This window comes from Zea mays, chromosome 6 (assembly GCF_902167145.1).
Source record: "Zea mays cultivar B73 chromosome 6, Zm-B73-REFERENCE-NAM-5.0, whole genome shotgun sequence".
Taxonomy (NCBI): domain Eukaryota; kingdom Viridiplantae; phylum Streptophyta; class Magnoliopsida; order Poales; family Poaceae; genus Zea; species Zea mays.
In genome coordinates, this window is record NC_050101.1 from 149,223,310 (window position 1) to 149,250,559 (window position 27,250).

Here is a 27,250-nt window from a genome sequence, read left to right on the forward strand (position 1 = left end):
TCTCTCTCACACTCACAACAGATTGTCACGAAGCATAGCGTATCCATTAAAGATAACGCTCCTACTAAGCACAAACTTGAAAGTTTGGTAATTTCATAATTTATAACCATTAACATCAGGTTAAAGACATCACTCTAGTCTCTAATTTACCATTATCAACATGAGCATAAGTAATACAACCAAAAACTCTCAATTGTTAATAATCCGATAGAGAACCTGAGCATATCTCAATTAAAGTTTTCTTACCAATGGTAATACAGGGTGACTAATTAATAAGGTAGCAAAAAGTAGAAGCAGATTCATCATAAAACGCACATATTGAAACCTGAAGTAGACAACATGCAATGTGCCTTAGATATGATAGTCTGTTCCAACGCTCAGTTATGCCATTCTGTTGAGCATATAAGAAATTGTGTAGTGCCTAACCATTTTAAAATTGCCTCTATACCAAACATATATAGATAATTTTTTTGTGGGGTTCATGATTTTGTCTAACATGTTTTTTTATTCTTAAAAAAAATTACACCAAACTAAAACTGTAGTTTTAGGGGTGTTTGAATGCACTAGAGTTAATAGTTGGTTGACTAAAAAATTGCTAGTGAAATTAGCTAGCTAACTGTTAGCTAATTTGCTGAAAGTAGTTAATGGTTAAACTAGCTGTTTGATTTAGCTGCTAATTATTAGCTCTAGTGCATTCAAACACACATTTAGTCTAAGAAAACATTTGTAATAACAATCGCTTGTCCCGTGCATATGGCTATGTTTGGCATAATTTATTTTCTCTTCAAAGGTTTAAGCAGAAGATATATCAAACAAGTAGTTTTTGCAGCAGGCGGCGGCTTATCATTTCAGCTGCAGAATAAACTAAAAGCAGTCAATAAAGAGAAACTGATTTTTATTGATTTTTCAGATAAGCTGTTTTTCTAATGAGCAAGAGTTGTGTCAACAGGACCATAAACGGAAGACATATGGCTTTTATGTTCCTACATTTTTCTCCCACAACTTTTGTCTCGGGCTGAGGGAAGTAATAAACCCCCACTTCTCATTGAATGCCTTAGATTTAGTAGTATTATTATTAATGCCTTCACAACGCTCAGACACTCACGCCTAGAGATGGCAATGGGGACCCGATCCCCGATTCCCCGCGGAGAATTCCTCTATTAGGGGATGGGGACGGGGGAGTTCCTTCCCCCACGGGGATGTAAATGGGGGAAAATTCTCCCCCGACGGGTAAACGGGGACGGGGATGGGGAAGCATTCCCCATCCCCGTTCCCTGCGGGGACCCGTTAAACTTACATGTGACAATGTTTTCATGTAATAGTTAATGATAAAAATACAGAATTACCTTGTCAGGAGATCACTCATTGTACAAATACATTGATTTTAATGCATACATAATGATTTTTACATCTAACAATGTGTATAAGTGACAATGTTTTACATTAATAATAAATGAAGTATGATTTAATTATAATTTAAATGGGGATGGGGATACCCGACGGGGATTTATCCCCGCGGGGAACGGGGATGGGGAAGAAATGTCCCCCGCAAGCATTCGTGGGGATCCCCATGGGGAAATTTTTTCGTCGCGGGGACGGGTTTGGGGAGCTAAAACCCGACGGGGAATTCCCCGTTGCCATCCCTACTCACGCCTCACGGACGGGAAGATGTATAACCTCCCAAATCTCTCTCTATCTCTCTCTACTACTAGCTTGCTCCATGAAGTCAAGAGAGGACGGACAGGGACCAGTCGCTCCCCATACCAGACCAAGATTGGCATGAGCCACTGCAACCAGGCTTCACCCACGGCACCACATCCTCCTGTTCCTGGTGGTGGTGATTGGTGACGACGAAAGAGCTTGCTTCTAAGCACCGGCATTGCGGCGACACAATGCCGACGGCGCCAGCGGCGGTGCTGCCGCGCACTTGCATGGACTCCCTCATCGCCTTCCTCCACCACCACCTGCGCGCGCTCCTCGCCGACCCCGCCGCGCTCCACGCCACGCGCCGCCGCTGTCTCGCTCTGCTCACGCCCCCACGGCGGCACCATTGTCGTAAAAACCTCTCCGGAGCGCAGGAGGAGGAGGAGAACGAAGACGACGCCGTCCTCGCCGCGCTCCACGGCTCCATCGACGCGCTCCTCCCGTCCCCCGTCGACGGCGCGGCGGCCGTCTGCCTGGCGGGCGTCGAGGAGGCGCTGCAGGCCCCCGCGCTGCTGCCGGAGCACGGCGAGACGGCGGGGCTGGACAACCGCCGCGTCGCCGCGTGCGCCTACTTCTACCTCGCGCTCGTGCGGTGCGCCCAGGGGGACGCGTGGCAGATGTCCATGGACCTCCTGCAGGCCGTCGCCGTGTGCCCAGCCGCGGTGGCCGCTGGCCGCGAGGACGGCGCCCGCCGCGCCGGGCTCGCGCCACGCGCGCTCTGGGAGGGGCTGTTCGACGACGGCGTGCTCGCCAGGGCCGGCGGCGCCGGCGAAGAGGACGCGGCGCGGCGCGCGGCCAGGCGTTACAAGGACTGGCTCATGTACTACAAGGTGGTGGCCGCCGCGCCGGAGCAAAATGGCGGGTGAGTAAGAACAGAACAGGGAACTACTTTACCGCGGCAGTTATAACGGCATGCTCCACTTGTGAGTGACGCCGTCGCTGCATGGGCATGGCACGCTCATCAGGCCACTGGAAATTGAAAAGGGATGACTTTTCATGACAGGCCGCAATGATTATTATTGTGATGTGCTGAAGAGGGCTGTTAAAGTTTTTTTTTTCTTGCTATGCATGCCTTTTCTCCATCTCCATGTCACCTTTTTTTTTAGGCCCTTTTCTCCATGCTGATTTCCCACCATGGTTTTTCAAGCAAAAAAACAAATGATATTTTTTTATACATATGAAGGTCGTCGATGTGTTTTGCTGATAATATAGAAAATATTGCAATAAAACCTTAAAGGCTGCAAAATCTCAATTTATGAGCAAGAGCTACACTAATTCCTTAATCCAAACCAAAACAAGAGATGCCCTTTTTCCTTGAATGCTTAATTCTCGTTTTCTGAAACAGAAAAAAGGAAATATCTTTGCATAGTCCATGTGAAGCGAAAGTCCGCACATTCCAGAGAGTCCAATTAGGCAAAATAGGAAAGATCGGCGCTCTCTCTTTTCCAAAAGGGAAGCTAAAGGCAAAATGCCACACACCTTTTTGGCCAATGTTATCTTCACATTCCCTGGGCTCATACCCCTGAAGCAAAGCAAAGCAAAGCAAAGCCGGGGGAGCAAACATTCTCCACTTCCGGCTTGAGACAAGCATGTACACTAAACCATCCTGGTCCACTGCAGATGCCTGCCTGCCTGCAGAATGATAGCACCATCTAGAGAGATCATCTTCAGTCCTGCTGCATTGCCTACTGCTATGTATATAGTTTAAATAGCCAATAGGTGAAATCATGCTGTCAGTGTAGTTGCTACATTGTCAGTACTCAATACACCCTGTCTATAGTAGTGCTTGCTAGTTGCTGCTACTATCTGTAGGCATATAGAAAAGAAAGGCACACAGTTGTGTGACTCTAAGAACTCTGAAGATATATACTTCCATGAGCAGGTATCTTCAGGCAGGAAGATCTGGAAGCTCTGTCATTTCGAGATGGTTGAGTTCTTCGGAGGTAAGTGCCATATGATGTATACATTGTCTTCACACGTTGTTGTATGTGCATACAAGAGTTGATCTGGCCTCCATTTGAGAACTGAAGGTGAATCTGGCATCGTTGCAGGATAGAACGAACCATTCGGTTGATCCTGAAGGAATTACCACGGTCTCTGCATCAGAATTTGGTGCCCATGACGGTTTCACCGAGCTGAAGGATTTCCTCAGCATCGCAGATCAAGATTTCCAGGAAGATACCAAGGGGAGCTCTGACAGCAGGTGCCTCCATGAGATGCTCGAGGAGTCGCAGTCTGATTCGCCTGTTTCCTTTTACTCGCATCTTGATTCTAGTGAACAAAGTGATAGCGAGGTAAGACATACTCAACTCTAGCATTCGAAACTTCATTGCAAATTATACTGGTGAAGGGATAAATTACCATTTTCAGTAGACGAACTTTACTTCACCTTTTCTAGTACCACATTTATCAGCAGTACAGTTTTACACCATTCATCCTTGTGAATTATCGTCACCAAAGTTGAACATCTGAATGATTGGAGATACATGCCTACAGAGACCAAAGATTTGTGTTAATGTAGAACTAAAAACTAGATAAGTTGTTTATAATTTTTACCGAAGTAGTTGCCTGAACTTTGATCTGGGCTTTAACCCTTTAGATTTAAATGACATTTTATTCGTCTGAAGCAGGCAGCTCCATATGACAAAGGAAGGTCAGCAAAGATCATGCCCATAGATGCAGATTTCTTAGCAGCTAAACTCCATGAAAGGTACTCCATTTGACATTGTCTGTGGCACCTTTTTTTTCCGTGAACGTGCCTAGCACGACATTGTCTGTGATACTATTTCCTGAGCTGCCTAACCTCAAATTTCTTTGTTTTGGTACCACCTTTGGTTAGATCAAACCACAACAAGAATCTGACGTGGTGCACATCTCCTGAAAATGCAATGATATATGCTCCAGAATCCTCAATGTACCAGGTCGATGACCGTGAGACGAAACCAAACTGCTTGCAATCAAACAGATCTCATGGATCACTGAATAATCTATCAAATTCGGTCCTGGAGCTGAAGAATGCTGACTCATACTCCACATCCAACTATTCCGCCAAGGATGCCATGTTTACGCAGTGCTCACCGAGGCATGATCTCAGATGCTTCAATGCCTTCTCGGCCAAATTCATCAAGAAAAGTTCCCTGTCCGATCTAGTCTCCAGAGGAAGCATGAGCAGGAAATTCAAGACTTCCACAGCCAGTGATGATTGGAGTGATGTCAGCTCGCGCTGGGCGAAGGACAGCCAGGTAGATTTTCTTGAGAGGTTCGAGAAGGCAGTATCAAAACTGCTGATTTCAGATGGACTAGAAAGCTGCCTAGATGCTGGCTCTGAGGTCACAACTATATGGCAATTACTGAACAACACTTGTGAGGCGAGACACATGTCGTCAGTAAGGCAAGATATCCTTGATCGGCTGCTTGACAGCATTTCCACATCAAAAAAGGACAAAGTGGTCAGGGCATCAGTCTATGTACTACTGCTCATGATATCTGAAGATAGAAATGTCATGAGAGGCATCAAGAGGAAGGACTTCCATTTATCCAACTTAGCCGTTGCATTGAAGAGAGATGTACATGAAGCAGCCATTCTGATATATCTGTTAGATCCTACACCTTTAGAGATCAAAAACTTGGATCTGTTGCCCTCGCTTCTACATGTTGCTTGTAGCTCAGGCACCCAAAAATGGCCTTCAATGCTTCCACTGACACCGACATCAGCATCAATAGCTCTCATCGAGATCTTAGTGACAGCATTCGACTATGTAACAAACAATGTCCACTTGGCTTCCCTCAGCTCCCCTCCTATTTTGTCCAAGCTTGTGGATGTTGCAAAGAACCACAACTTGGAGGAAGGTGTGGCCCTGGCAGCTATTCTCATCAGATGTGTACGTCTCAATGGTAACTGCAAGAAGTTCTTGTCACAGGCTACTCCAGTGGACCCATTCCTTCACCTTCTGAGACGAAAAGAGCACCGGGCCAAGTGTGCTGCACTTGAATACTTCCATGAGATTCTACAGATTCCCAGGTAACAGCATGTAAAGAATTATTCCGTTATGTACTTGCCTGGATAACTTATTGAATTGTGCAAACTTCCAGGTCCTCAGCAAACTCTCTGCTTGAAGAAATAAGACGGCAAGGTGGCATTGCAATTATGCACACACTGATGGTCAGCCTCCATCAAACTGGACCTGAACATCGGGTTTTAGGAGCTAGCCTTCTCCTGCAATTGGATATGATGGTACATAGACAGTTTGCTACACAGATACCCCTAGTCTGAATAAGTATTTACCATACAAAGCACAAGCAAAATTGAAAACAGAAAAGCAAAAAAAAATTGTTTTTCATGGTTTCACCAATTCTTCAAAAACACAACATCCTCGTTGTTACTATTATTACCATTACAAGTAACCTCACAATATCTGAAGCAGCAGGTTCCATATTATTCCTTTTGGCAGGAGAGATCAGATGGCAGGAGTGTGTTCCAAGATGAAGCGATGGAAGTCCTGTTGGACTCTCTATCATCTCAAGAAAACAGTAGAGTACAGGCATTATCAGCATGTTTTCTTTCAAACCTCGGAGGGACTTATTCCTGGTCAGGAGAATCGTACACTGCAGCATGGCTCACAAAGAAAGCTGGTCTCACATCAACATCACAAAGAAATACAATCAGGAACATCGACTGGCTTGATTCTTGCCTGCAGGTTAAGTATCAAAACATTTTTTCATTTGGAAAATATAGAAAAAAAAACATAACTTAATGGCAAGGAACATAATAACAATAATAATGGTGATACAGGATACAGAAATAAGCACATGGAGCAATAAATCTGCACGAGCGATTATTAAAATAGGAGTACCGTTTATCAGCGCTTTAGCCAAAGGAATGCAAAGCAAAGTGAAGGGAACCTCACAGAATTGCCTCTTATGCACTGCATGGCTCGGAAGCGAGCTGGCTGCCCTTGGTGAAAATGCCATAAGATATTCTGCTTGTGAGATCTTGTTGCATGACATAGCAAGTCACCTTCATCCAGGAAATGAGCTTGACGAAAGGGTTCTAGCATGCATGTGTCTCTATAATTACACCTCTGGAAAAGGTAAATAGTACATCATCATTATCTTCTATCCAGTTACAATTAAATGATTTTGTTATTTACTAAAATCCAATATGTATTTTGCACATCTTAAAGACTTATACAATTGAATGGTTTTGTTATTTACTAACATCCAAGCTAAAGCTGAAGGAAAGCTCCAAGCAGTATAATTTATACAAAGTTGCCATGGTCCAAAAAAAATTATAAAAAGTTACCATTTTTTAACAACAGGAAAGCAAATGTTGATGAGCTTGCCAGAGGGTTCCCGAGAATCTCTTAGGAGGCTTTCATCGTTCACATGGATGGCTGAGGAGTTACTTCAAGTTACAGATTATTTTCTTTCCAGCAAACCAGTGAGTATTGTTGGAATTGAGCTCCTAGGGGTGGTAATAGGCTCTAAATTTTATACTATAAAATTTAAGGATCGGGTCGGATTTGGATCGAGCTCTATTTCTATTTATTTTTAAACTAAAATTATTTAAGGGCTCAAATGAATTATGAAGAAACATTTGGATCGTGATCCATTATCACACCCCTATGAGCTCCTTCACTTCCCTTGTTCGTTTCATACTACCCCTGTTCCAGCAAACAAGGCATGCCATGCTAAGTAACAGCAAGAACAGACCATCAGGTATATCTTAGATTGGGAGCTAAGAGCCTATGATTATATCTGATCAAATCAAAAGTTCTTTAGGCTTGCTATTGTTAATTTCAGAATCTATGCTGAGATTATTATAACCACATTTTCTAGCTAGCCCTTTGTGAGAAATGTTTCTTAAACATAAGAAATAATTATCTGATGTTGTCAGTGCAGCGTGTATCATGTGTACATACACAAATTCTCGAAATTGGTCAACCAGGCAATGGTGCAGCAACTGCTATAGCATTCTTCAGAGGGCAGCTTTTTGCTGGTTATTCTAATGGCACCATCAGGGTAATGATATATTCCATATGTCTGAATTAAAATCATAACCACAGTTTCAAAATTCCCAGTATTTACAAAATTAGCTCACAATCTCTTGACTAACAGAAGTAACTTTTAGAAGGGACCCTTTTTAGAAAGACTTAAGGGACTAGGAAAATGGTAGAAACTCTGTACTGATACAGCAAGCTCATTGCTTCAGTTCATGCAGTAATATTTACATAACTAAAAAAATCCTAACACTCAGGTGTTGTCTGCAGGCATGGGACATAAAAGGCCAGAGGGCAGTAATCATCAGGGAGGTAAAAGAGCACAAGAAGGCAGTGACATGTTTTTCACTATCAGAAACTGGGGAGAACCTCCTGAGTGGATCAGCAGACAAATCTATTCGGGTAACCAATTCAACTTCAGTGCTAAAACCGTAAAAGAAAATTAATTGCGGGATGTTAATTGACAAGATCATTTGCAGGTATGGGAAATGGCACAGCGCAAGCTAGAGTGCGTGGAGATGATTCAGACAAGAGAGGCTGTACAAAAACTTGATATTTGTGGTGACAAAATTCTTGTACTTACACAGAACAGCGTTCTCAAGGTATTCATATGATATGCACTTGGTGATTGTCTCAAGAAATGGAACACATAACAATAATGGTGTTTTTACTTTGATTCTGTCACAGTTCTCTTGTGCATCAAGAAGCACCCAAACATTTTACAGGAGCAAGCATGTCAAATCTCTAGCTGTATACCAGGGAAAAGCTTACCTTGGATGCAAAGACGCAAGTATACAGGTTAGTTTTGTGGTTAAAAAAGCATAATAGCATCTTAGATCACTATATCTAAAGAGAATGGCTTGTATTACAAGTCGGGAACGTGTACAGCACATATATGTCTCTAATAATTAAGATTGTCACAGGAACTAGACGTGTCAGTTGAATCCAACAGTGCGATGATAAGGATACCTAGAGGAGGCTGGATGGTTAGGAAACAATCCATTAGCTCCATTGTTGTATACAGAGATTGGATGTACTGTGCCGGTGCTCAGGTCGAAGGGTCAGCCTTAAAGGTAATAATGAAATGATCAAACTTGACCTCTTAAAGCTATGAGATGAAAAGAAATGTGAATTTTTTGAACTGTTTCCAGGATTGGAAGAAACGATGCAAACCTAATATGACAATGCCAATACCAAAGGGAACAAGTGTAGAGGCCATGGCAGTGGTTGAAGACTTCATCTACTTGAACTGCAGTAGAAGTCCTAGTATCATTCAGGTGACATGAATTTCTTTTCTTTTTTCCATGTCAGCTACACTAATTTATGGAAAAAGAAAAGGGCATGATAATTCCACTGCTTGAGCACAATATACTACCAGAAGATCTGTATTTGATTGCAAAATCCAGTCTGAACTCACAGAAACTCGTTGGCGAGTCCATTGCGAACGCATGCCTGGTACCTAATGGAACTAACGTTTAGGTCGCACTATCAAGAACCAGGAACCAAAAACTACGTTTTAAGAAAACCATATGTAGTTTCTTTTTAGTCAAAGTACAGAAGCTGTCCATTTTTTGTTTTTTTTAAACCAATCAAGCAAGAGAGCTGCCGATTATATTAAAAATAAGAAACCCAGTGTGAGTAATACAACGAGACAACAAAACCTAGGGTCTAGCAACAACACAACCAAGGCCACCAAAATACCCTTGCATCACAAATGAAAAACAAAGGATTCACGAGTCCTGATTCTGCTTCTAAATTTATGGCAGATATGGTTGAGGGAGAAGCAGCAGAAAGTAGGAAGGCTATCCGCAGGAAGCAAGATAACGAGCTTGTTCACTGCAAACGACATGGTTTTCTGTGGTACAGAAACTGGGTTAATTAAGGTCAGTAACAACCAAACTAATCTTGAGAACTGACTGACAACTATGCTTCCCTGAGGGTAATGTGAAACAAAAAAATTTCTTGCAAATGTACCTACACTACAGGCATGGATACCGTTGTGAAGTGTAGAAGCAAGAAGGAGCAGGTGGAAGGCTTAATCTTGTAAATGTAAAGGAAAGCTAGAGTGTACAGGAAACATGAAAAAGAGGAGCATACCATTGTACAAGCCCTCAGGACACAACACAGCAGCCAGCGCGGTTCGTTCATAAACTCCATGGATCAGCAAGTTTCTTCGAAATGGATGAGTAGTAGGTTCATAATGTAAATACTAACTAGTGTGTGCGTGTTTGTTTTAGTTTTGCGAAGGGATGAGTTGTGGATGTTAATAAAGGGTAGAGTAAATTTCTTAGATCTACATATATACTTGCCTAGAACTGGAAAATTAAGAGGACACTACCACTATAACAAAAAAAAGCCATGTCATTTTGGACAATGAGAAGCCTCCAAAGCTTTATTCTTTTTTTTCCCACCATTTATTTAATTGGAAAACGTGATCATGAAATAATTGTTGAAACAGATAAATTTAAGCGGCAGTGGCCGTAGAATCATGAGGCCAACTACACCCAGTGGCGGAGCGCTCGGTATGGCGAGCTATGGCGCTTGCCATACCTTACTCCGCCATGAGGAACAGGTGCTTCAGGCTCAGGCGGTAGTGGGCAGAGAACACCAGGGCCGAGAGTGAGGCGGCGAGGGCGAGGCAAAGCTGTCGATGATGAAGCGTGTCTCCTCACTCTCCCATGGCGTCATCCGCTGCGCTCCTCCTCATGCCCTTCTAGTCCCGTCGATTTACTGCCTTGCGCTCAAGGTTTGCACCTGCTTCCTGTCCAACTCACTCCACCTCCCATCCGTCCACGCCGCTGTCTCACTCTTCAGCTCTGCCACAGACGCACCGCAAGTCTCCATCGATGGTCCTGCACTCACGCTGCTCTGCAGCCTACACCCATAGCACTCATGCCTCGCGCGCAGCTCTGCAGCCCCACCTAACGACGTGAGCGCTCCTGCCTCAGCGCCGTGCGCAGCTCCGCAGCCCTTCATGACGGCGCCTGCATTACCTAGCGTCTCCACTGCCATACCTTGCTTTTTGTTTGACTACACTCATGTTTAAATGCATTAGAGCTAATATAGTTAACTATTAAAATTAAAATTAGATGCAGGCATCTAGACAGCCTACCTAATAGTTGAGCTATTAACTATTTTTAGCAAGTCAGCTAATAGTTAGCCAACCGGGTCTATCGTACTATAAGATGGTGGAAATTTTCGGGGAATTTCATGTGGCAGGCCAAGCAAGTGGAAGTGCAGGTAGAAACGTAGTGTTAGAACGGAATCTCAAGACCAAGAGGAGGGCGGGGCGCCATTATGGCATGGCATGCGTAGTAAACAGACTGAAGACAAGAGAAGGTTCAAGGGACGGCACAAACCTGAGCCGAGCCCCCCCCCCAGCGCGCCGCCGTAGACAACGGTCTTGGCGCATTTGGCCGAGCACCTCGCGGGCACCTTCCCTGTCTGTCTGTGCAGACGATGCCTAACCTTGCCGCCTAACATTCCAAGAGAAGCACGAGCCGTACCGCTGTACAGCAGCTGATACTGACAGCTCTTGTCCTGATTCCTTGAATTTCCCCCGGCTTGGTGAGTCCGTGTGGTGCGCAGGGTGCCAGGACGACCCAGCCCATGTGGAAGTCAAAGAATGTACCACCGGCAACCCAACAGCAGGACTGCAGGAGCACGACGCAACGAAACGGACGGCGACGATGATGATGATGCCGTGCGCGGTGCGCCCTGCTGAAACCGAGACTGGCTGCTGTGTCGTCGCCTGGTTTGGCAGATTTTAGGCGCATCGTTGCCTGCAACTGCGTTGGATCAAAAAAAAAAAACTATTCCCCATGCCTGTCATGTGCCGGCATATGCTCACTCCATCCCTGCCTACATGGTCATGGAGTGGAACGATGGGAGGTGTATCGAACTAAGTGTCGGTGCTGCTGCCGAGCTGCTGCGTCAAAAGTACCCACCGACGCCCTGCTCTGCTGGCAGAATACATTCGCTATTCTGAGGGTAACATTTATTTCTCCAACTAAGCTTAAGCTTAGCACGAGGATGCATTTTTGTAATTAATTTAGTGGTATTTATTTCGTGCCTACAAATATTGGTACTCTGTTATATAAAAATCTGATCGTCAAAAAAAATTCAGATCACAGTGTTATTCCAGTTCCAGCACTGCACATTGAGAAATACATATATTACGAACAAGAGCAAATTCATGATGAACTTTGCTAATTACCATCATGTTACCGATGGACCTTGATTAATAAAAGGACTCACCGGGCATGTGGTGAGATGGGATGCCTCACGCTCACGTTGTGCGTGCCTTCGTCTTTACAGTTTTCTCGTGCAGGTGCCTCCTCTCAAAAATAAGAGAGCTGTGAAGAGGGGGCTGGCTGGACAAGGACTTGGCATCTGTTCCCCCGCAATTCACGCGCAAATTAAAATAAAGCTTCACATGTCAATATGTAGCGTCTAGCAACAAATAAGAGAATATACTAGCCACCCAGTCCCTTATCGTCTTTCTTGAGCTGGCTTTTTGTTGCTTTATTAGATGGAGCTGAAAATCAAAGCGCTCTGTTCCATTCTACCCAACTTGCTAATTTTATATTGGCTGTGGTTGCGTGCATGATGCTTGATCAGATCTGAGACTTCCTTACTAAATTATTTATCTTTTTTCCCCCGCAATTACTGGCTGCATGCTAAGTCCAAGTGTGAAGCCTTACTAGTCACACTAATTTGCCCCAGTTTAATCGTCACTCAACAAACTTCGGCATGCACCTTGCGTGAGATGTTTAATTTGGAGAAATATATGAGGAGTATTTTTTTTCCTACTAGGGAATTGGTCAGAGGGAACGCACCCGTCTCGCAGGCTGTTTGTTTCGGATCAAAGTAAGGACTCAACTCGATGCAAATCATCGACTCTTGTGATCAAATAATATAAATATTTGATAGAACTTTGATGCATAGACGTCGTTTCAGATTGCTTCCTCTTCAGTCATGTCTGCCTGACCAACATGTCAATATGAAAAAATTTATGATATCCCTTAGCTCGAATAAGTAAACGAATTGGGCCAGTAATACGGATTCATCGTCGTACCACCCCACACTTGAGTAGGACAACACATCGGTGATGTATAAACCAAGAAGCATTATGCCATCCCTAAGGAGGACGACCAGGTTGAGTTGGCCTTTGCTTTCGCATAGATCGCCTTTTTACTTCGTTTGCTTTATTGGCCAGTTGTGTGGAACGATCTTCTTCTTCATAAATTTAGCAAGCAGCTGATCCAAAGTAGGGTCGACTCTACTGAGTCGGCTAAACGTCATGAAAGTGTTTTGTTTCCTAGTGTCTGTTTTGGAACATTGTGGTATGACGGTATGTGGTTTGTTGTTTCTTATGTTTGTCTGTGGACCGTCCGACCTTCGTAGCCGGACTATTCGCGCCTATCACGAACTATTCGGTCTTAGTACCCGGACTGTCTGGCGTACGCAGGCCATGTGTCCGTGATCGGGTGTCCGATTGTGCTCCCCCCAACCTCCGAGTAACCACTCTACACATAAGAGTATTAATTAAAGGAAAACCACCAAATTCTAAATTTTCAAAAGAACAAGAAAACTTTGTGATTGTACAAGATAAGAGTATTAAGTTGCTAAATGTTTTTCTATAATTAGATGTTTGAAGTCTTCAAAAATATATTAGAAAAAAATTGGATCATGCATACATCTATTTACAACTAAATACAAAACAAGTAATTCAAAAAACTAAGGGCTAGTTTGGCAACACTATTTTTCCACGGGATTTTCAATTTTCCAAGGGAAAATGAACTAATTTCCCTTGGGAAAACGAAAACCCCTTGGGAAAATAGGGTTTTCAAACTAGCCCTAAAAATGATAATTTGCCCTTTGTCACCGTATAAGATGAGAGGATCAACTTGCTAACATTTTTCCATAACTCGATAAGTAGAAATATTCAATAAAATGACTTGGGAAAAACTTGGTAACATCTTCCTAAAAACCACCATGAGCAGAGTTCCTCTATGTTCATAAAAAAACCTTAAATAATAGACCAAGTGTTAATACCGGTTAGAGCTATTAACCGTTGCCAACGTTTCGAGAATAGATTAGCACTGCAGCAGCATAGATTAGTACTGTAGCAGTCAGTGACTCTAACAAAGCAACAGTATCATTCAAAGCTACCAATCGATATTAAATCACTAATGCTTCTCTATAGCCTTGGTAGTTAGAACTAATACTAATACTTGTGCGAACGCTGGTTCTAATCAAAGTCATTTAAATGCGAAACTCATTTTTGTAGTAGAGTAGAATGAATATATTGTTTGGCATGACAAAATTAAACCATGTTCTTCAATCACCGACGCATGTTGGATCTTTTACGGGCTGTGCCCATTTATTGAATAAATTATATGGTATGTAATGGTGGAGAATACCAATAGCACCATATTGGAAGTCTAAGGGTCGTTAGCTTGACTTATATGGTGAGAATTATTCCACTTAATTTGAGAAGTCAAGAAACGGACAAGGGCGTGCCACACGCGCGCGCGCATCGCCGGCCGGGCCGGGCGTGGCAGGCAGGCGAGCGGGCGTGATGTTGTTGTGTTAATTTTTAGCACTCATTAACCGCGGGAGTTTCAACTCCGGGTTAAACCTTTTAGAGGCGAGAGGGCAGGTGCCTCCGAAGCCCTTGTCGTTCGAGACCTTGCACGAGGGATCGATAATTAGGTTTTTGGGGAGCGTCTACGCGACTGCCCAAAACATCTTCTTCCTGGCGACTGACAACATGACAAGAGAAGCTGGACAAGGATCTGGATCCTCGGAGCGCATGGCAGGGTATGATCAGTACAACTCCTTACTGTTTTACGTTCTGCAGATTATATATGTTGTCCATCTCTACTGTTTCGTATGTAGCCATAGATTTATCTAAACTGTTCTGTCATATCATATCATGGTATTTCTAATGTCTGTTCATACTATTAGAATACCATACCTGTTTGTTTAAATTTTACAGTCATGTTGTTTATGTTGCTATCTGTTTATTTTCAATTGTTCAGTCAGTTTATATGCCTATTATATTTATATGATTCATATGCTTTATGTTCTCTTGATCCATATTGATATGGATAAATTTGATATTACGATTTCTATGATTAATTATCTGTTATATGTCATCATCATAATGTTGATTTATGGAATTAAAATGATATGGAAAATGCCTATATTTCTAACAATCCAAAAAACTAATGTTAGGCATTTTTCTGTCAGAGGTTTTATTGTTGTGCTAAAGCCTGATCCTTTTGATGGTAAAAACTTCTTGATATGGAAAGCTAAAATGGAATTGTGGCTTACTGCAATGTCTTGTTTTCATGCCGCTGAGGGCAAGCCTGTCAACTTACCTCCTGAGGATGAGGCTAAGTTTAAGGCTGAAGTCAACCTCTTTCAAGGAGCAGTAATTAGCGCACTTGATACAAAATTCCAGAAAAGCTATATCATCCTTCCTACAGGGAAAGAGCTGTGGGATGCACTTGTTGGAAAGTTTGGAGTAACTGACGCTGGTAGCAAGCTGTATCTCATGGAGCAGCTGTATGACTACAAGATGGTTGAGAACCGATCTGTAGTGGAACATGCTCATGAGTTTCAGGCACTAGCTAAGGAACTCAAACTTTTTCCTTGTCCTTTACGTGACAAGTTTGTGGTTGGCGGTGTAATCGCCAAGTTGCCACCTTCTTGGAAGGACTTTGCTACCTCTCTCAAACATAAGAGATAAGAGTTCAATGTAGAAGAGCTCATTGGTACTCTTGATGTTGAGGAAAGGGCTAGAACAAAGGATAATGGAAAAGGTGTTGAGACCTCTACTGCTAATGTGGTGCAGAAGAGAAACTTCCGCAAATTCAACAAGAAGAAAAACCAGAACAAACAAGAGAATACAAATAAACCTGTTCAAACAGCACAGTTTAAAAAGAAGAAGAACAACAACAAGGAAAAGGGAGGATGCTTTGTCTGTGGCAGTGATCAACATTGGGCTAGAGAGTGCCTGAAAGGGAATTAGGCTTACACCTATTTCCTAATTTATTTTGGTGGTTGAATTGTCCAACACAAATAATTGGACTAACTAGTTTGCTCTAGTCTATAAGTTTTACAGGTGCCAAAGGTTCATAATAAGCAAATAAAAATACCAAAAAAGGGTTCAAACAAAGAGAGCAAAAGACAACCCAAAGGCACCCTGGTCTGGCGCACCGGACTGTCCGGTGCACCACCGGACAGTGTCCGGTGCACCAGGGTACTCGACGCTGAACTCGCTACCTTCGGGAAATTCCAAGGGCGCTCCGCTATAATTCACCGGACTGTCCGGTGTGCCAGCGGAGCAACGACTACTTCGTGCGCAACAGTCGACTGCAACCGCATTCAATGCGCTACAGTGCGCGCCAGAGTCAGAGCACGCGCAGTTGGCGCACCGGACAGTCTACAGGACCTGTCCGGTGCACCACCGGACAGCCCAGAGGCCCCACAAGTCAGAGCTCCAACGGTCGAACCCCAACGGTCAGCTGACGTGGCTGGCGCACCGGACAGTGTCCGGTGGCGCACCGGACTGTCCGGCCATGCGACAGCACACTTCCAACAGCCATTTTTGGTGGTTAGGGCTATAAATACCCCAACCACCCCACATTCAATGGCATCCAAGTTTTCTACACTTCTACACCTTACAAGAGCTATAGCATTCATTACAAGACACACCAAAGAGATCAAATCCTCTCCCAACTCCACACAAAGCTTTAGTGATTAGAGAGAGAGATTTGTTGTGTTCATTTGAGCTCTTGCGCTTGGATTGCTTCTTTTCTTTCTCATTCTCTCTTGTGATCAAACTCAATTGTAACCAAGGCAAGAGACACCAATTGTGTGGTGGTCCTTGCGGAAACTTTGTGTTCCGTTTGATTGAGAAGAGAAGCTCACTCGGTCTAAGTGACCGTTTGAGAGAGGGAAAGGGTTGAAAGAGATCCGGTCTTTGTGACCACCTCAACGGGGAGTAGGTTTGCAAAAACCGAACCTCGGTAAAACAAATCATCGTGTCTCGCTCTTTATTTGCTCACGATTTGTTTTGCTCCCTCTCTCTCGGACTCGTTTATATTTCTAACATTAACCCGACTTGTAGTTGTGCTTAAGTTTGTAAATTTCAGATTCGCTCTATTCACCCCCCTCTAGGCGACTTTCAATTGGTATCGGAGCCCGGTGCTTCATTAGAGCCTAACCGCTCGAAGTAATGTCGGGAACATCCGCCAAGAGGGATCTCGGGACCGGGGATAAGTCCGCAAGCTCGGGAAGAACACACTCAAGGGAGTCCGCCCACAATCACAAGGAAGAATCCTCTTCCTCCATCAAGTCCCATAGGATGGGTGACAAGAAGAAGAAGATGAGGAAAGTGGTCTACTACGAGACCGACTCTTCGTCACCCTCCACCTCCGGCTCGGAATCGGCCTCCACTACTTCAAAGCGCCATGAGCGCAAGAAGTATAGTAAGATGCCCCTTCGCTATCCTCGCATTTCTAGACGCACTCCATTACTCTCCGTTCCATTAGGCAAACCACCTATGTTTGAAGGTGAAGATTATTCTATGTGGAGTGATAAAATGAGGCATCACCTAACCTCACTCCACAAAAGCATATGGGATATTGTTGAGTATGGAGTGCAGGTACCAAAGAAGGGAGATAAGGATTACGACTCGGAGGAGGTCGAACAAATCCAACACTTCAACTCCCAAGCCACAACTATACTCCTCGCCTCTCTAAGTCGAGAGGAGTATAATAAGGTGCAAGGGTTGAAGAGTGCAAAAGAAATTTGGGACGTGCTAAAGACCGCGCACGAAGGAGATGAGGTGACCAAAATCACCAAGCGGGAGACGATCGAGGGGGAGCTCGGTCGCTTCCGGCTTCGCCAAGGGGAGGAGCCACAAGACATGTACAACCGTCTCAAAACCTTGGTGAACCAAGTGCGCAACCTCGGGAGCAAAAAATGGGATGACCACAAAATGGTTAAGGTTATTCTTAGATCACTTGTTTTCCTTAACCCTACTCAAGTTCAATTAATTTGTGGTAATCCTAGATATACACTAATGACTCCCGAGGAAGTAATAGGGAATTTTGTGAGCTTTGAGTTGATGATCAAAGGCTCCAAGAAAATCGTCGAGCTTGATGGCCCCTCCACGTCCGAAGCACAACCGGTCGCATTCAAGGCGACGAAGGAGAGGAAGGAGGAGTCTACATCAAGTAGACAATCCATCGATGCCTCCAAGCTCGACAACGAGGAAATGGCACTCATCATCAAGAGCTTCCGCCAAATCCTCAAACAAAGGAAGGGGAAAGATTACAAGCCCCGTTCCAAGAAGGTGTGCTACAAGTGTGGTAAGCCCAGTCATTTCATTGCTAAATGTCCTTTATCTAGTGATAGTGACAGGGGCGACGACAAGAAGGGCAAAAGGAGAGAAAAGAGGAGGTATTACAAGAAGAAGGGCGGCGATGCCCATGTGTGCTGCGAGTGGGACTCCGACGAGAGCTCCTCCGACTCCTCATCCGACGAGGACGCCGCCAACATCGCCGTCACCAAAGGGATCATCTTCCCCAACGTCGGCCACAAGTGCCTCATGGCAAAGGACGACAAAAAGAAGAAGGTGAAATCAAAATCCTCCACTAAATATGCATCCTCTAGTGATGAAGATAATGCTAGTGATGAGGAGGATAATTTGCGTGCCCTTTTTGCCAACCTAAACATGCAACAAAAAGAAAAATTGAATGAATTAATTAGTGCTATTCATGAGAAGGATGATCTCTTGGACTCCCAAGAGGACTTCCTTATTAAAGAAAACAAGAAGCATGTTAGGGTTAAGAATGCTTATACTCTAGAAGTAGAAAAATGTGAAAAATTATCTAGTGAGCTAAGCACTTGCCATGACACTATTGTCAATCTTAGAAATGAAAATGCTAAACTTATTGCTAAGGTTGATTCTAATGTTTGTGATGATTCGATTTCCAATCTTAGAAATGATAATGCTAATTTGCTTGCTAAGATTGAAAAATTGAATGATTCTCTTGCTAGCCTTAGAAATGAAAATGAAAATTTGATTGCTAAGGCTCAAGACCTTGATGTTAGCAATGTTACTATTTCTAACCTTAGAAGTGAAAATGATATATTACATGCTAAGGTTGTTGAATTAAAATCTTGCAAACCCTCTACATCTACCGTTGAGCATACTTCCATTTGTACTAGATGTAGAGACATTAATGTTGATGCTATCCATGACCACCTAGCTTTAATTAAGAAACAAAATGATCACATAGCTCAACTTAATACTAAAATTAATGAGCATGACTTAGAAAATGAAAAATTTAAATTTGCTAGAAGCATGCTCTATAGTGGGAGACACCTTGGCATCAAGGATGGCATTGGCTTCCAAAAGGGGGACAATGTCAAACTTAATGCCCCTCCTAAAAGACTGTCTAACTTTGTTAAGGGCAAGGCTCCCATGCCTCAGGATAACGAGGGATACATTTTGTACCCTGTCGGTTATCCCAAGAGCAAAATTAGGAGAATTCATTCTAGGAAGTCTCACTCTGGCCCTAATCATGCTTTTATGTATAAGGGTGAGACATCTAGTTCTAGGCAATCAACCCATGCAAAATTGCCTAAGAAGAAAACTCCTATTGCATCAAATGATTCTAACATTTCATTTAAAACTTTTGATGCATCTTATGTTTTAACTAACAAATCCGGCAAGGTAGTTGCCAAGTATGTTGGGGGCAAACACAAGGGATCAAAGACTTGTGTTTGGGTACCCAAAGTTCTTGTATCTAATGTCAAAGGACCCAAAACCATTTGGGTACCTAAAGTCAAGAACTAAACTTGTTTTGTAGGTTTATGCATCCGGGGGCTCAAGTTGGATCATCGATAGCGGTTGCACAAACCACATGACAGGGGAGAAGAAGATGTTCTCCTCCTACGAGAAAAACCAAGATCCCCAACGAGCTATCACATTCGGGGATGGAAATCAAGGTTTGGTCAAAGGATTGGGTAAAATTGCTATATCTCCTGACCACTCCATTTCCAATGTTTTTCTTGTAGATTCTTTAGATTACAATTTGCTTTCCGTTTCTCAATTATGTAAAATGGGCTACAACTGTCTTTTTACAAATATAGGTGTTACTGTCTTTAGAAGAAGTGATGATTCAGTAGCATTTAAGGGAGTGTTAGAGGGTCAGCTATACTTGGTAGATTTTGATAGAGCTGAACTCGACACTTGCTTAATTGCTAAGACTAACATGGGCTGGCTCTGGCATCGCCGACTAGCACATGTTGGAATGAAGAATCTTCACAAGCTTCTAAAGGGGGAACACATTTTGGGACAAACAAATGTTCATTTTGAGAAAGACAGGATTTGTAGCGCATGTCAGGCAGGGAAGCAAGTTGGTGTTCATCATCCACACAAAAACATCATGACGACTGACAGGCCACTCGAGCTCCTACATGTGGACCTATTCGGCCCGATAGCTTACATAAGCATCGGCGGGAGTAAGTACTGTCTAGTTATTGTGGATGATTATTCTCGCTTCACTTGGGTGTTCTTTTTGCAAGAAAAATCTCATACCCAAGAGACCTTAAAGGGATTCTTGAGACGGGCTCAAAACGAGTTCGGCTTAAGGATCAAGAAAATTAGAAGCGACAACGGAACAGAGTTCAAGAACTCTCAAATTGAAGGCTTCCTTGAGGAAGAGGGCATCAAGCATGAGTTCTCTTCTCCCTACACGCCACAACAAAATGGTGTAGTGGAGAGGAAGAATCGAACTCTATTGGACATGGCAAGAACCATGCTTGATGAGTACAAGACTTCAGATCGGTTTTGGGCGGAGGCGGTCAACACCGCTTGCTACGCCATCAACCGGTTGTATCTACACCGAATCCTCAAGAAGACATCATACGAACTCCTAACCGGTAAAAAGCCCAATATTTCATATTTTAGAGTCTTTGGTAGCAAATGCTTTATTCTTGTTAAAAGAGGTAGAGAATCTAAATTTGCTCCTAAGACTGTAGAAGACTGTAGAAGGCTTTTTACTAGGATATGATTCAAACACAAGGGCAAATAGAGTCTTTAACAAGTACTCAGGGCTAGTTGAAGTTTCTTGTGACATTGTGTTTGATGAGACTAACGGCTCTCAATTAGAGCAAGTTGATCTTGATGAGATAGGTGATGAAGAGGCTCCATGCGTCGCGCTAAGGAACATGTCCATTGGGGATATGTGTCCTAAGGAATCCGAAGAGCCTCCAAATGCACAAGATCAACCATCTTCCTCCACACGAGCATCTCCACCAACTCAAGATGAGGATAAGGCTCAAAATGATGAAGAAGAAGATCAAGAAATTGAGCCACCTCAAGAGGAGAGCAATGATCAAGGGGGAGATGCCCATGATCAAGATGAGGAAGATGAACAAGTTCCAGGACCGCCACACCCAAGAGTCCACCAAGCAATCCAACGAGATCACCCCGTCGACACCATCCTCGGCGACATTCATAAGGGGGTAACCACTAGATCTCATGTTGCACATTTTTGTGAGCATTACTCTTTTGTTTCCTCTATTGAGCCACACAGGGTAGAGGAAGCACAACAAGATTCGGATTGGGTGGTGGCGATGCAAGAGGAGCTCAACAATTTCACTAGGAACGAGGTATGGCATTTAGTTCCACGTCCTAATCAAAATGGTGTAGGAACCAAGTGGGTCTTCCGCAACAAACAAGATGAGCATGGTGTGGTGACAAGGAACAAAGCCCGACTTGTGGCCAAGGGATATTCACAAGTCGAAGGTTTAGATTTCGGTAAAACCTATGCACCCGTAGCTAGGCTAGAATCAATTCGCATTTTACTTGCTTATGCTACTTACCATGGCTTCAAGCTTTATCAAATGGATGTGAAAAGTGCCTTCCTCAATGGACCAATCAAGGAAGAGGTCTATGTTGAGCAACCTCCCGGCTTTGAAGATAGTGAGTTCCCTAACTATGTATATAAACTCTCTAAAGCGCTTTATGGGCTCAAGCAAGCCCCGAGAGCATGGTATGAATGCCTAAGAGATTTTCTTATCACTAATGGCTTCAAAGTCGAAAAGGCCGATCCTACTTTATTTACTAAAACTCTTGACAATGATTTATTTGTATGCCAAATTTATGTTGATGATATTATATTTGGGTCTACTAACGAATCTACATGTGAGGAATTTAGTAGGACATGACACAGAAATTCGAGATGTCGATGACGGGGGAGTTGAAGTACTTCTTGGGATTTCAAGTGAAGCAACTCCAAGAGGGCACCTTCATTAGCCAAACGAAGTATATTCAAGACAATCTCAACAAGTTTGGAATGAAGGATGCCAAGCCCATCAAGACACCCATGGGAACCAATGGGCATCTCGACCTCGACACGGGAGGTAAATCCGTAGATCAAAAGGTATATCGGTCGATGATAGGCTCTTTATTTATGTGCATCTCGACCGGATATTATGCTTTCCGTATGCATGTGTGCAAGATTCCAAGCCGACCCTAAGGAAGCTCACCTTACGGCCGTAAAACGAATCTTGAGATATTTAGTTTATACTCCTAAGTTTGGGCTTTGGTACCCTCGGGGATCCACATTTGATTTAATTGGTTATTCGGATGCCGATTGGGCAGGGTGTAAAATTTATAGAAAGAGCACATCGGGGACTTGTCAGTTCTTGGGAAGATCCTTGGTGTCTTGGGCTTCAAAGAAGCAAAATTCCGTAGCGCTTTCTACCGCCGAAGCTGAGTATATTGCCGCAGGCATTGTTGCGCACAATTGCTTTGGATGAGGCAAACCCTTAGGGACTACGGTTACAAATTAACCAAAGTTCCTCTTCTATGTGATAATGAGAGTGCAATCCGCATGGCGGATAATCCCGTTGAGCATAGCCGCACTAAACACAAAGCCATTCGGTATCATTTTCTTAGGGATCACCAACAAAAGGGAGATATCGATATTGCATACATTAACACTAAAGAACAATTAGCCGATACCTTTACCAAGCCACTAGATGAACAAACTTTTAATAAACTTAGGCATGAGCTAAATATTCTTGATTCTCGGAATTTCTTTTGATGTCTTGCACACATAGCTCATAAGTATACCTTTGATCATGTCTCTTTTATATGCTATGACTAATGTGTTTTCAAGAAAATTTCAAACCAAGTCATAGGTGTATTGAAAGGGATTTGGAGTCTTCGGCGAAGACAAAGGCTTCCACTCCACTCCATCAAATTACTCATCCTTCGCTGTCGCTCCGAGCAACTCTCCGTCTTTGGTATAATCTTCACTCATATTTTGTTTGCCAAAGGGGGGGAAAGTAGTTAAAAGGGCTTATATTTCACTCAAGTATCCGTTTTTGGCGATTCATGCCAAAGGGGGAGAAAGTATTAGCCCAAAGCAAAAGGACCGCACCACCACCTAATTTTAAGATTTTCAAATTGGTATCTTATTGTGCTCAAAAGGGGGAGAGAGTAGTATCTTCAAAATTGGTATATTAAAACCCTCTTGAACACTAAGAAGAGGATTTTATTGAGGGGGAGTTTTGTTTAGTCAAAGGAAAAGCATTTGAAACCTGGGGAGAAAATTTCAAATCTTGAAAATGCTTCTCAAAATCTTATTCATTTACCTTTGACTATTTGCAAAAGAACTTTGAAAAGAATTTACAAAAGAATTTGCAAAAACAAAACATATGGTGCAAGCGTGGTCCAAAATGTTAAAGATAAAGAAACAATCCATGCATATCTTATGAAAATATTTATTGGTTCAATTCTAAGTAACCTTTGCAGTTACATTATGCAAACTAGTTCAATTATGCACTTCTATACTTGCTTTGGTTTGTGTTGGCATCAATCACCAAAAAGGGGGAGATTGAAAGGGAATTAGGCTTACACTTATTTCCTAATTTATTTTGGTGGTTGAATTGTCCAACACAAATAATTGGACTAACTAGTTTGCTCTAGTCTATAAGTTCTACAGGTGCCAAAGGTTCACAATAAGCAAATAAAAATACCAAGAAAGGGTTCAAACAAAGAGAGTAAAAGACAACCCAAAGGCACCCTGGTCTGGCGCACCGGACAGTGTCCGGTGCACCAGGGTACTCGACGCTGAACTCGCTACCTTCGGGAAATTCCAAGGGCGCTCCGCTATAATTCACCGGACTGTCCGGTGAGTCACCGGATAGTGTCCGGTGCACACCAGACTGTCTGGTGTGCCAGCGGAGCAATGGCTACTTCGTGCGCAACGGTCGACTGCAACCGCATTCAATGCGCTACAGTGCGTGCCAGAGTCAGAGCACGCGTAGTTGGCGCACCGGACAGTCTATAGGACCTGTCTGGTGCACCACCGGACAGCCCAGAGGCCCCACAAGTCAGAGCTCCAACGGTCGAACCCCAACGGTCAGCTGGCGCACCGGACAGTGTCCGGTGGCGCACCGGACTGTCCGGTGCGCCATGCGACAACACACTTCCAACGGCCATTTTTGGTGGTTGGGGCTATAAATACCCCAACCACCCCACATTCAATGGCATCCAAGTTTTCTACACTTCTACATCTTACAAGAGCTATAGCATTCATTACAAGACACACCAAAGAGATCAAATCCTCTCCCAACTCCACACAAAGCTTTAGTGATTAGAGAGAGATTTGTTGTGTTCATTTGAGCTCTTGCGCTTGGATTGCTTCTTTTCTTTCTCATTCTCTCTTGTGATCAAACTCAATTGTAACCAAGGCAAGGGACACCAATTGTGTGGTGGTCCTTGCGGGAACTTTGTGTTCCGTTTGATTGAGAAGAGAAGCTCACTCGGTCTAAGTGACCGTTTGAGAGAGGGAAAGGGTTGAAAGAGACCCGGTCTTTGTGACCACCTCAACGGGGAGTAGGTTTGCAAAAACCGAACCTCGGTAAAACAAATCATCGTGTCTCGCTCTTTATTTGCTCACGATTTGTTTTGCTCCCTCTCTCTCGGACTCGTTTATATTTCTAACATTAACCCGGCTTGTAGTTGTGCTTAAGTTTGTAAATTTCAGATTCGCCCTATTCACCCCCCCTCTAGGCGACTTTCAGTGCCCTGATCGCAAGTTCACACAGGACAAGAAATCAGCTAATGTTGTAATCACTGAAACTAAAGATGGAACATCTGGGTATGGTAATTCTTTACCATTTGTTCTTTCAGTTTGTAATTTACCTGAGTGGTGGATGGACAGTGGTGCAAACATTTATGTGTGTGCTGATACCTCTATGTTCACTTCCTACCAGGTCGGGAGGTCTAGCGCCTTGTTAATGGGAAATGGGTCATGTGTTCATGTTCTTGGTGTTGGTACGGTCATTCTAAAGTTTACTTCGGGAAAGACGGTGCCATTGAAGAGCGTGCAGCATGTGCCCTCTATCAAGAAGAATCTCGTTAGCGCTTCTATGCTATGTCGAGATGGATACAAAGTTGTTCTTGAGTCTAATAAATGTGTTGTGTCGAAACATGATACTTTTGTTGGTAAAGGATATGACTGCGGAGGCTTGTTCCGCTTATCACTGCATGATGTGTGTAACAAAATGGTGAATACTGTTAATTTTTCTGATGAGTTAGATTTATGGCATTCACTTTTTTGTCATGCAAGCTTTGGCTGTCTTATGCGGTTAGCACATCTAAATCTAATTCCTAAATTTAACTTGGTCAAAAAGTCTAAGTGCCATGTGTGTGTTGAATCAAAACAACCCCGCAAGCCCCACAAGGCTGCTGAGGCGAGGAGTTTGGCACCTCTAGAACTTGTTCATTCTGATCTGTGCGAGATGAATGGAATTTTGACCAAAGGTGGTAAAAGATACTTTCTCACTTTTATAGATGACTCCACTAGATTTTGTTATGTGTATCTCTTAAAAACAAAAGATGAAGCGTTTAATTATTTTAAGACCTATAAAGCTGAAGTTGAGAACCAACTTGAGAGGAAAATAAAACGTTTAAGGTCCGATCGAGGTGGAGAATATTTCTCTAATGTGTTCGATAAGTTCTGTGTGGAACATGGTATTATTCATGAGAGGACACCACCATTCTCACCACAATCCAATGGGATTGCTGAAAGGAAAAACCGCACTCTAACAGATTTGGTGAATGCCATGTTGAGTACAGCGGGATTATCCAAGGCATGGTGGGGTGAGGCGATTTTGACAGCATGTCATGTCCTGAATAGAGTTCCAACAAAGAACAAAGAGATCACACCATTTGAGGAATGGGAAAAGAGAAGATTAAATCTCTCATATTTGCGCACTTGGGGTTGCTTGGCTAAAGTGAATGTGCCAATCAACAAAAAGCGTAAACTTGGGCCTAAAACTGTTGATTGTATATTCCTTGGGTACTCTTTTCACAGCATAGGGTATAGGTTCTTAATTATAAATTATGATGTGCCTGATATGTATGTTGATACTATCATGGAATCAAGAGACGCAACATTTTTTGAGAATGAGTTTCCCATGAAGAATACACCTAGTGATACAAGTCATGAGACTATTGTCATGCTGAGGATCTTCATGTGCACATCCCTGAGGAGGATGACACTATAGTCACTCGAAAGAGCAAGAGACAGAGGGTTGCAAAATCCTTTGGTAATGACTATATAGTGTACCTTGTGGAAGACACACCAACTACCATTAGTGAGGCATATTCCTCTCCTGATGCTGACTTATGGAAGGAAGCAGTAAGGAGTTTGATGGAATCTATTATGTCTAATGGAACTTGGGAGGTCGTTGAACGTCCTTATGGTTGTCAACCTATAGGATGCAAATGGATCTTCAAGAAAAAGCTTAGGCTTGATGGTACAATCGAAAGGTACAAGGCAAGGCTTGTGGCCAAAGGATATACCCAAAAGGAGGGTGAAGATTTCTTTGATACCTACTCACCAGTGGCTCAATTGACTACAATTCGTACATTAATAGCTGTGGCAGCCTCATATGGTCTTATCATTCACAGATGGATGTTAAGACAGCTTTCCTAAATGGAGAGTTGGATGAGGAGATCTACATGGATCAGCCAGAAGGGTTCACTGCGGATGGTCAAGAGAACAAGGTGTGCAGGTTGATAAAATCATTGTATGGCCTAAAACAAGCACTTAAGCAATGGCACGAAAAGTTTGATAATACTCTTATAGCTGCTGGTTTTGCTGTAAACGAATCTGACACGTGTGTGTATTATCGGTATGGTGGGGGTGAGTCTGTTATGCTGTGCCTTTACGTTGATGACATCTTGATCTTTGGATCAAATCTCAATGTGATTGAGGAAGTTAAAAATCTTCTATCGAGCTATTTCAAAATGAAAGATTTGGGAGAAGCTGATGTCATTCTAAACATCAAGCTTGTTAGAGAAGGTGATGGTGGGGTAACTTTGTTACAATCTCACTATGTGGAAAATGTATTGAGTCGCTTTGGTTTTAGTGACTGTGATCCTGCTCCAACACCTTATGACCCTAGCATGCTATTGAGAAAGAATCGGAGAATAG

General features: G+C 43.2%; 1 protein-coding gene and 1 long non-coding RNA gene across 4 annotated transcripts; one reads left to right on the forward strand and one right to left on the reverse strand.

Moving 5' to 3' along the window:
* Positions 1 to 1,653: 1,653 nt before the first annotated feature.
* Positions 1,654 to 10,107, forward strand: LOC103630225 (putative E3 ubiquitin-protein ligase LIN-1). Of its 2 annotated transcripts, none has more exons than XM_008651295.4 (17): positions 1,654 to 2,566; positions 3,587 to 3,647; positions 3,756 to 3,998; positions 4,332 to 4,414; positions 4,544 to 5,725; positions 5,797 to 5,938; positions 6,156 to 6,401; positions 6,497 to 6,794; positions 7,023 to 7,144; positions 7,606 to 7,725; positions 7,974 to 8,105; positions 8,183 to 8,305; positions 8,391 to 8,501; positions 8,627 to 8,776; positions 8,855 to 8,980; positions 9,470 to 9,586; positions 9,689 to 10,107. In XM_008651295.4, the coding sequence occupies exons 1-17, from the start codon at positions 1,893 to 1,895 to the stop codon at positions 9,704 to 9,706; spliced, it is 3,948 nt and encodes a 1,315-aa protein (XP_008649517.1). In that variant the 5' UTR covers positions 1,654 to 1,892; the 3' UTR covers positions 9,707 to 10,107. The 2 variants fall into 2 exon arrangements, with proteins under 2 accessions (XP_008649517.1, XP_008649518.1); XM_008651296.4 differs by having other exon boundaries at positions 4,335 to 4,414; positions 9,689 to 10,077.
* On the reverse strand, positions 2,898 to 11,926 carry LOC103630224 (uncharacterized). Of its 2 annotated transcripts, XR_002262876.3 has the most exons (4): positions 11,063 to 11,926; positions 4,261 to 6,785; positions 4,066 to 4,194; positions 2,898 to 3,975 (listed from the first exon to the last, which is right to left on the reverse strand). It is a non-coding gene; the product is annotated as an uncharacterized lncRNA (long non-coding RNA). The 2 variants fall into 2 exon arrangements; XR_002262875.3 differs by having other exon boundaries at positions 3,114 to 3,975; positions 4,066 to 6,785.
* Positions 11,927 to 27,250: the final 15,324 nt, after the last annotated feature.